Below are 11389 nucleotides of genomic sequence, written 5' to 3' on the forward strand. Positions count from 1 at the left end.
TCGGCTCATCAGTGAGAGGGACGTGATCTGATCTTACAGACATCAGATGTAAAGACATCACTAAACAGTATCAATGATCAGACATTACTCTGAACAAGAACATTTCTATTCTACACGTTTGTTAGTAAGTTTAGGTCACATGATGTTTGTTTATGTCGTTGCAGCTGAAACCAGCTGTAAAGAACACAATAGCTTGTGGCGCAGGATCCATCCCATCATCTCTAAAACAAACACATTCAGAAAACCGACGCGTTTTCACGCATTGTGAATGCTGAGAGTGTGAAGCACGCTGTGTGCAATCTGACACAAAGCATGAAAGGGCTGTCAAAGCATTAATCCTGATGAACTGCATCCAGAATAAAAGTTTGTGTTTACGTTATATGTCTGTGTACTGTGCATAATCATTTTGTATTTATAAACACTACAACATTTACATTTATGCATTTGGCAGACGCTTTTATACAAAGTGACTTGCATTGTCCTATACATTTATACATAGGTATGTGCAATCCCCTGGGATGCTCTTACTACTGAGCTACAGGAAAGCAATGTGTATATACATAAACAGTGTTGTGTGTAAGTAGTTGCTAAGTTATGAGTTACTGTAATTTAATAGTGGAAATGACATCAAAAGGATGATTTTAACATATAACTAAATATCTCACTTTGTATACTTTTGTCAATTAATAAGAACAATCTATGTAGTTATTTTTTATATGAATTAAAAGAGCCGTTTCATTTCTATTCATGAACCAATTCTTATCAAGGTTGAAGTAATTAAACACTTTTTAGACAGTAATCTAATTACACTATTGAATATGTCATTAGAAACTAGTAATGCATTACTTTCTCAGAGTAACTTACCCAACATTGTACATACTTACAGTATATAGGCATATTTAGATGCATTTATTTATAGTTACTAAGAATTGAACTTATATATTCACATTTATCATTCTTTCATACTTTTATTATGTAATCTCAAACTTTTAAACTGGATGCGATCGATCATGATTAATGTTTGACAGCACTAGAAAGAACCCATCATCTGGATCAGCTATGAGGTCATCTCTCTGAACAGCAAATCAGATCATCTGATGCACATCAGAAACACACACACACATCGTTGTGTGATATCAGACACACAATGAATTGATGCTGGAGGTAGAGTCGTAAATCTGAAGGTCGAAAACCATCTACTCATTGTTCTGATCTCAGATCAGTTTCCGGTGACAGACAGATGTGTTTGTGTATTTGCTATTGCAAACCTCTGATTTATTTAACTGCTAACAACTTGCCAAAATGTTTGCACACAATAGAATAAAACCGTAAAATCACACATCTCATATATTATTGTTTATTTGTAGTATTTCTGTTTAAAGGCTGATCATCTGATCATCAGACACACCTCTCTCTATGTGTCTTTGTGTGTGTAAATATAAGAAACATCACCTGCCTCTGTGACTCAGTTTGTGGGAAAAAATTATTGTTGTAAAGAAATGTTTGTGTGGACAAAACCTCTCAAACACCACAGACGCTTCATTCTCTATTATTTATTACCTGAAAAGACACAAATTATTGCTCACAAAAAACTAACTTTACTTGCTCATTTTGACACAACATGTGGAAGGACGCAGAAACACAAAGCTAGACATGTGTCACAGTTTTATAAACGAGTCCATAGAGCGGAATCAATGTGCTACATGAGTCTTAAACCACCGCCTTACAGGAAACACCTCATCAGTGGCAGGAAATGACATCACGACTGACCATGTGATCAATGTTTCTCTCTTAAAAATGAACTCAACATGAATTCTCAAACATCTTATAAGCTATATTCGTGAGAAAACCAGACAAACACAACAGGGGACGACATCTAAACTCTCATCTCCAAAAGAAGGAACCAGCAGGTATTGATTCAGTCCAGCTTTGTGATTCTACAGTCACCAGTAAGGATCAGAACTACAGTCACTTTTCACAGCTAGTGAACTAGAAGACATTCACTATGTAGTGAAGCATGTATGTCAGTGTATGTCATGTCATGTCTAGAGCAAGCGAGCGAGAGAGATTTGAGTTCAGACAGAAGAGGCCAGTGTGTCCACAGTTTTATTGGAGCTCAACAGAAACACATGATGTTCATGCTCAGTCTGTGTCCGTCGTGTAAATGACTGGCCATAACACAAAAAAACGTTGTTATTTTTAGTTTGTGTAAACGCCCCATTAATCAAACAATAGAGAGGCAATGAGACGTCTGCTGGGCTTCTGTCTCACTACAACAACACTTGATAGTCTCAATAAATGTGTTTATATTTCAACCGTGTGAGTCCACACACCGCTCAGCTCATATGGAAAGAAATCAACGATAATCTTCGGAAATAAAACACAGTGGAGATTATAAAGTGCGTTTAACTAAATGTTTTAAACAAATCTGGTGTCAATAACAAGTGACGTCATGAGTATCTGTTATCTGACTGTATCAAAAACATGTAATGCTGAAATGAAGGCGATGTGATAATGCTACATTCTGTGTTCAGTAACAGCTGACGATCAGATTGTGAATGCCCATCAACACCTGACATCAACTGTCCACTTTCAGTGACTGCCCTTAGCTCAGGCCACAACATACTCGGTGTTGATGTCAGGCTGGACATCAGGTTTCCAGACGGCCTCCTCCATGTCCACATCCAGTGAGCTTTCGCTGGACAAGCTGCTGTTGCTATGACGACGTGTGGCCTTGCGGTCGGCCGGCCACCGGTACGGCGCTCGTGGGTCTCTCCTGGCCCTACGTCGGAGGCGTCGTTGCCGTAGTAACAGCTGAAGCTGCTCGACTTTACAGCGCGTGGCTTTATTCTCTGTCTGCCGCAAACATTCGCCTGAAACATATGATATCATAACAGCGGTTAAGAGTGAAATATACAGCTGAAATAATACTCATGTACAAGTGAAGAGTTTGGTTCCAAAATGCGATAAATGGTATTTAAAAATTGTTTTGATTGTATCTGTATTTTATTTCACAGAAAATATGATATCCGCCGTGTTATTCTGTCATGATTTCTCCCTTTTTCCAAACGGCAATATATGCCAATCTAGCTTCTCTGCGGAATGGGATATATCCGCTCAACCAATCACTGCACACACTGTAAACAGCAATGGCGGCGCTTGGCATCCTAGTTTCCCTGATCTACTTTGTACTTTGTGTTCAACAAACAAACAAAAAAATGAATCATTTGGACGGCATTGATGAAACTGTGCTGGTTTCTGTGGTGGGGAAGAAATGTTAGCCATCGAAATCTAATCATTTGCGTGAGGAGATTAAGAAGACGAGGCACTCATTTATAGCATTAAAAAGATGACCCGTTGAACTCATTTTATGAGCGATGAGTCAATGTATTTTTAGTCCGGTGTCTGTATGTAAGATTAGAATTGTATTGAGTTTAGAGGCTGTCATATGTGGATCAAGTCACTTTCTTGTGTATTTTTCAACAGTTTCAATAAAAATAAATACTTATATATTGATTCAATGGATTTATTGCATTTTGGGAAAAAATGATCAGTTTTAGGTAATAAATCTTTTAAAATCAAAATCTGGATTTGAATATTTTATGTAGCTAGAAACCTAAGATGCGATGTGAAACTTTGAAACAGAAAATAGTGGTTTTCATCGTGCCACTTTCTTTGTAAAGAAAACAAAAGTTTTACTCAAATTAATCAAAATGGATTTATAGCGATTTGGAACCAAACTCTTCAAACGAACACTTCACAGTTTAACAAGTAAGGGATAATCCACAGCTAGCAGTGCGTTAAAGGGTTTTAATGCAGACCTTCCAGCCAATCAGAATCCAGTATTCAAAAAGACCATGGTATAAGCAGCAAACTTTAAGCAGAAACATGTCCGGATTATATTTACAAGCCCCTAAATCTCGCTCTGACAGAACTACTGACATTTCAGTCACATCAGCAGAAACCAGCAGCAGTAAAACACACACGACCTGTTTGTCCACAGTTTTAATAAGATCAGAAGTCTGATGCTTCCACACTGTACAGCTGATGACTCATTCAGCACTCTCATCAGCATGTTTTCCACTGCTCACACACACACACACACACACACACACACGGGTCAGTAGAGTTTGACTACGCCTGAGTTTGACCAAATCAAACTAAATAATACATGCAGCCCATGTTCAGACCTCACGCATCAATCCAGTGTAACAGAGAGACCGAGTTTGTGACGGCTCACCTGAGGGTTGTGGCTGCAGGTCGCTCTGCTGTGTCTCTGAGGTATATGAAGGTGAGCGGGGTGTGGCCGGAGGGAAGGGTGTCCGGCAGCGGAGGTGTGCCAGGGTCGGGGGTGTGCCCCTGTAATGGCGCGTGGCACTCAGCAGGTCATTCAAGATTTGAAGGATGGTGGTGATGTCACGGCGAGGATGACCGCGGCTGTCCTGACAGCTGGAATGTAAAGTACCTGTATGTCAGAGGGTAATGATGACATAAATTGAGTTAGTTTCAAAATTATCTATCTGATAGAACTCAATGTGTCACTGTAGATAATTACATTTCATCCGAGTTAAGAGTCAAGAAGGGTGTCCAGCAAGGTTCGCTACTGGCACCCCTTCTTTTTTCCATTGTTATTAATGAATTAGGGCAGGAATTAAAATCTGCAGTTTTTTGCCGACGATACGATTATTAATTCAGCTGCATAAATAATTGCAGTTTATAATCTTAAATGGGACCATCCTGGAAAAATAAAGGTAACCCTAAAACAAAAAAAATAAACAAACAGATCCGGAGGTGAAATTTGTACCTGAGAATGTTCCTGAGAAAACTCCAGGTGCGTGGTTTACGAGGCTCTCGATGAAAGCACCTGGTTTGTGCGGTTGTGTTGAACTGTGAACACCGTCCTCGGCCTAAAACACACAATCACACCATCTGTCAGATGAACATACAGCAGGACATGACGCATGACCGCCGATCACTTCTTCTCACCTGAAGGCTGGGCGTGGCAGAAGCGGGGCTCTGAACACTGTGGTTGTAGTGAGCGTGTGGGGCGGGGCTGCAGGGAGGTAAAGAAGGGTCCCGCTGTGGAGAGCTGGAGCCCCCACAGGGTAAATGTTGGGGGTATTCCTGGCTGCCCATCCCTGCAGGTGTCCAACTGGTGCCTGCCGGACCTCTGGAGACGGACGGTACCGTCTGGTGAGCGGCCAGCTGCAGCTGCACAAACATCATGTGATCACTCACACGCAGGGCGAGGGTCAGAGGCGAACGGCCCGACAGGAAATCACTGACCTGGACACAAGAGAGAATGAGTTAATGACACAGTCAGTGTTTCTCAAAGAGATGACGATTTAAAACAAAACAAACCAAAACAATCTGCTAATACAAACATCCAAATTATTACAGGAGTTGATTAACCGAATAGAAAACATTTTGGGTATGTTTGTGGTACGAAGGTGAGGGTCGGCTTTATATAGCGTCTACTCCGCGCTGATTGTTTGGATTACGATATCATGCTCCTCGCAAACTTAAACAAATTTTTTAATGGAGATAACGTGACTGTGTTAAGATGAAGAAACTGAGCCAACTATTCCTGTAATGGAAATGTAATGAATAATGAGACCAAGAACCAACATAATCAAAGAAATAAAATCCTCCTCCTCCATGAATGAGGAATGTTCTTGCTGTCTCACAATCTCTCGTGCACTGAACGGGCGGCACCACGTACGGGTGACGGTGAGAAATGTAACACATGGAGAATCCAGAGCGTGAGGGTTATGTGATACGCAGAGGTCACAAACCCACCCAAGTTCTAAGCACGCAGCAGAGGATTCTGGGACACTCACACATTCATTGCTCACGCTCAGCACTTCTTTAAATCAAACAAATTCAGGCCTGGAGCAACTAATCAGTAGCGGTGGGTCGTGAAGTGAACAGTCTGACAGAGATGTTTAATAGTAACTCAGTTAAATAGTGAACAAAAGATTATCTGCTTCCAAAAACTCAATTCATGTCTTTTGTACTCAAACGGAGATAATAGAAAAGTGAAGAAAGTAAATATAGAGAGATTATTAGAGTGATGAGAAACATCTTTGTTCATGTAACTTCTGAGTTCATGTGATGATGGGAATGATGTGGTTATGATGTATGAAAGGCTGACAGCGACACTCCTCAGGCTCTCTGTCGGTCCGCATGTGCACGTCTCTCTGTGCCCGTCTCGGTCTGTGTGCCTGTCTCGGTCTGTGTGCCTGTCTCGGTCCGTGTGCCTGTCTCGGTCCGTGTGCCTGTCTCGGTCCGTGTGCCTGTCTCGGTCCGTCCGTCCGTCTCGGTCCGTCCGTCCGTCTCGGTCTGGGTCCGTCCGTCCGTCCGTCTCGGTCCGTCCGTCCGTCCGTCTCGGTCCGTCCGTCCGTCCGTCTCGGTCCGTCCGTCCGTCCGTCTCGGTCCGTCCGTCTCGGTCCGTCCGTCCGTCCGTCCGTCCGTCTCGGTCCGTCCGTCCGTCCGTCTCGGTCCGTCCGTCCGTCCGTCTCGGTCCGTCCGTCCGTCCGTCTCGGTCCGTCCGTCCGTCCGTCTCGGTCCGTCCGTCCGTCCGTCTCGGTCCGTCCGTCTCGGTCCGTCCGTCCGTCCGTCTCGGTCCGTCCGTCCGTCCGTCTCGGTCCGTCCGTCCGTCCGTCTCGGTCCGTCCGTCCGTCTCGGTCCGTCCGTCCGTCTCGGTCCGTCCGTCCGTCTCGGTCCGTCCGTCCGTCTCGGTCCGTCCGTCCGTCTCGGTCCGTCCGTCCGTCTCGGTCCGTCCGTCCGTCTCGGTCCGTCCGTCCGTCTCGGTCCGTCCGTCCGGGTCCGTCCGTCTCGGTCCGTCCGTCTCGGTCCGTCTGTCTGTCTGTCTCGGTCCGTCCGTCTGTCTGTCTCGGTCCGTCCGTCTGTCTGTCTCGGTCCGTCTGTCTGTCTCGGTCTGTCTGTCTCTTTCTCTCCCCGTGTCTCTCTCTCTCGGTCTGTCTGTCTCTCTCTCTCCTCGTGTCTCTCTCTCTCCCCGTGTCTCTCTCTCTCCCCGTGTCTCTCTCTCCCCGTGTCTCTCTCTCCCCGTGTCTCTCTCTCCCCGTGTCTCTCTCTCCCCGTGTCTCTCTCTCCCCGTGTCTCTCTCTCCCCGTGTCTCTCTCTCCCCGTGTCTCTCTCTCCCCGTGTCTCTCTCTCCCCGTGTCTCTCTCTCTCCCCTTGTCTCTCTCTCTCTCGGGAACAAGCGAGTCACGATTGAGCACTCCACTCACAGACAAACACAAACACAAGAATTACAAAAGAAATCCCAACAAACGGCTGTCACGTGACTGACACTTCACAACCCATCATGACACCACCACACTTCCCTCTCTCACGGTCTAACTGAAAGTCGATGCACATTGCTGCCTCACTTCCTGTTGAAGTGTCCGGTCTGCCCTAGAGCAGGAATATCCACAGCACAGCTGAACTCCTTTCAGTGCTTATGCTTCATAAACCACAAACGTCCAAGAGATGATGACAGAGAGCATGTTTTCTGTCTCTGTTGATCACAAGGCCTTGGACTCTATCTGACCGCACAACACTATTAACATCAACTGATCTAATGATGCTGAATGCATTTCTGAAGAGATAAATGATGATGATGAAGGCACTGCTGAAGAAACTCTCACCTAACCCATAACATTAATCAACAAAAAACACACAAATACAAAAGCTAGTGCACTGCATCATTAACACAACGATGACATAGGCAACACAACACCTTTCAAAAATCACAATCTCTCACAGGAAATGGTTTAGACGTGTACAGGTAGTGGCGTCTTCTGTTTGAGTGTGTGTTGATCTCATTAAGAATATCAACACACAACATCAAACCTTAACACTACACCTCTGATATTCTTTTTCATTTTTTTGCGGCATGCACGCCTCTATGGCAATTTAAAGGGCAAGAGATGTGTTTAATAATAAAACTCAGAAGGTTCAAAGTATCAAGAGAATAAAACAAGTCCCTCACAGCGCTAGAAGTTATACAGCGTCTGGTAGAATACGTGTCGTGGCTTCTGACTAAATCCTTCTGCTAATACACCTGTGACAAAGTCATCGTGAATTACAACTGCAGATTCAGTCCTGAAAGAACAGAGAAAGTGCAGAAACTCACCACAAACTTCCTGAAAGCTGACAACCACCCACCCAAACACACAACACATGACATGTAACATATAAACTAGGGCTGTCAAACGACCCATCGTGATTAATCGCATCTAGAATAAAAGTGTTTACATAATATATGTCGTGTACTCTGCATATTTATTAAGTGATTGTAAACACACACATCTTTATATTTAGAAAATGTTTACATGAGTTTATTTACATTTGCCAATCATTTAAATTATATGTAAATGTTTATAAATGTTTTTAAACTTAAATAACTGTGTATGTTTTTATAAATACAAAATGCACAGTACACAGATGACAAACTTTTATTCTGGATGTGATTAATGGTTTGAAAGCCTTAATATAAACCATCCAAACATCCTGACAAACACATTTCTCCCAACACACACTAAACATATTCAAAAGTACAACACACACACACACAGACAAAACAAATGAGTCTGGGAGAATGAAACAACGCTCACCTGCACCACACACAGTGATATATTATAAGTGTGTACATGACAACATCTCTCTAGCCGGTTGAGAAAAACAACTCAATCTACACAAAACCAAGTGCCCTCATGACTATATATTCTCTTACACAAACACAATCCTCTTTGTGATGCAGAGGTGAAATGTTTAGGTTTGTGAGAGAGAAACTGCTCAGTCCTACACCAGTTCTAGGAAATCTTTTCTTATCAGCTTCAGTCTAACCACAAACACACACAGACTGAAATGACTTCACACGGCTCAGCAATACCAAGATGACGCACAGACCTGAGACAACATGACACAGAGCGCACACACACACACACACACACACAGATGTATACACATTTGGTTTCACAGACGCTACACACACACACACACACAATAAGCCTAAAGCCAACAGATGAGTAACACACTGAGTGATCTGCAGAAATAGAAAGACCGCAGAAGTTTCTCACACTGTGTGCAACAGTCTTATTGCTATTGAGATAATACACGTCATGTGTGTGTTTGTGTTTGTATGTGTGTGTGAGTATGCACCTGTGCGTGTGTGCGTGCGCCTGTGTGTGTGAGAGAGTACGTGTATGTGTGTGCTTGTGTGTATTTCTCAAGTTACATTTGTAGGAAATGCAAACTCATTACAATAGATAGCGTGTGACTTCCAGTGAATGAGTGTGTGTCGGGCGAGCAGGAAGTGGGCGAGTGTTTTACCTGCGAATCTGTTAGACTCTCTAACGCCTGGAGGACTGACTGCTCCGGCCGCCACGACTGAGACTGTAAACACAACACAACAACAACACTGTCACACAGACACACAAAGACTCATCAGCAATAAGCGCGCTGATCCCTTTGCTCTACTGAAACAGGAAGTAGAAGCAGGACACGCTGAAGCGCTCGTTCCTTTATCTAATATATGAACTTTGTAAACAGCCTATTTTGATTTCATCGGGTTTTGAAACAACAAGTTGTGCAGAAACTAAACCGTGTCATTTATTAAACTCTGTTACACACCATCAGTCCGGCTTCAACAGCAGGAACGAGTGTCAATCTGCTTCCGTCCCCGACGCCAAAATCCTGCAGTTTTCCAGAGCTCAACCTCCTGTAGACAGAACACAACAATCTCCCATCATGCATCTCTTCACTTCAGAACAGTATTGTGTTAGTTCACCTGCTGCTTACGGGTATGTGGCGGTTTCGTATACAGGGATTGGCTTAAATCTGAACTAGGCCTAAGTTCAAATAAAAACGAACACACAAAACAATACATGCATCTTCAGACAAAACAATCGCACTTATATATTTTAAGATTTGTCACTGCAAGGTTTTTTTTTAGGGGGTGTCGTTTTTCTGATGGTTTTATTGTTACATTCTTCATTTCATGTGTATTTAGATTTCAGTTTGTATTTGAAGTGCCTTGAGAAGCTGCTTTAAAGGCGCTTTATAAAAATAAAGTTATTATTATGATTATATTAAACCCTGTCTGGGAAACCAGGCCTTAATGTTCTTTCCACATTTGGTGCAAACTGTGAAATTGTTCAGTGTGTGTGTGTGTGTGTGTGTGTGTGTGTCAGTGATGAATGAATGAACACACAAAATCTTGTCATCCTTTAAACACCCTCATGTCATTTTAAACCTGTGTGACTTTCTTTCTTCCGCAGAACACAAAGGAAGATATTTCGAAGAATGTTGTTAACACTCCCCCGTTCACTTCGTTTGTATCCCATGCTGTTCTATTATGACATTCTTCAAAATATCTTCCTTTGTGTTATGCGGTAGAAAGAAAGTCACACAGGTTAGAAATGACAATAGGGCGTGTAAACGATGACAGGATCTCACTTGCAGGGTGAACTGCTCCTTTAACTCTGGAGACGTGCAGAATTATTCGTCTGACTTCTGTTTCAAAACGTTGATGACGTCATAATAGCTTTTAAAACAGCATGTTAGTGAAGCTCTGAATTAGGACGGAACCGCGCGTTTGGATTCCGTCGCCGGTTCTGGACTCACGTGTCTCTGAGGAGGAGCATCAGTCTGTCTTTGGGGACTCGCAGTTTCTGGGACAGTCTCCTCTTCAGTCCGTCCACCGTCTCCTCCACGGGAACCGGGAGATCCAAGCGGGTTCCGGTCGTGCAGCTGATGGACAGATTCATGGAGTCAACCGCCTCGCGGTTCCGAGCCATCCGTCTGATGCTCGGAAAAGACGACCACGAGCCTGCGAGTCACGCGAATGCGATTCCGTGCACGTGAGGTGATAAATCCACGCGACGCTCGCGCTGTGTCGCTCTGAGGTAAATCCAGAGTCTCGAGCCTGAACGGTAATCCTGCCGCTGAACTGCACGAAAACACCACGAAATCCCTCTATAACCGGACCGTCGTGAACACAACACGCGTCCGTATTCGGTAGAAAGTGTCCGGTTTAGAGAAAGAGGCGACAGATGAATCTCTCGAGCCGCTTGTTCGTTACTCACCGCTCGCGTGTGGATACGAGCGTCTCCTTATGAGAAACCCCGCCCATTGCCACAGGCAACCAATGGTGTGGGCGGAGACTCCTGCCCTCGCGGTGCTGGCCAATCGGCGTGTCGCTCACGACGCCCACACGTACGGAAAGCTCCGCCCACCCCGAGCAAATCATTCACAACACTTGATGCGTTTCAATGACATCGTTTCTATAGTTTCGCACATTTTGCGACTTTTCACAAGATATTTGCACAAAAAAACACTTTTAACGTTAAAGACTAATCTGTAAAGAGCACGAGCTTCTGCA

General features: G+C 43.8%; 1 protein-coding gene across 1 annotated transcript; it reads right to left on the reverse strand.

Annotated features, from left to right (window-relative positions):
* Positions 1-1538: 1538 nt before the first annotated feature.
* Positions 1539-11389, reverse strand: LOC130417547 (midnolin-like). Its single transcript, XM_056743168.1, has 7 exons — positions 10633-11389; positions 9640-9727; positions 9340-9402; positions 4987-5286; positions 4805-4907; positions 4241-4465; positions 1539-2873 (listed from the first exon to the last, which is right to left on the reverse strand). Exons 1-7 carry the CDS (start codon positions 10803-10805, stop codon positions 2611-2613), a joined length of 1215 nt encoding a protein of 404 aa, XP_056599146.1. The 5' UTR covers positions 10806-11389; the 3' UTR covers positions 1539-2610.

The sequence above is a fragment of the Triplophysa dalaica genome, chromosome 3 (assembly GCF_015846415.1).
Source record: "Triplophysa dalaica isolate WHDGS20190420 chromosome 3, ASM1584641v1, whole genome shotgun sequence".
Classification (NCBI taxonomy): Eukaryota; Metazoa; Chordata; class Actinopteri; order Cypriniformes; family Nemacheilidae; genus Triplophysa; species Triplophysa dalaica.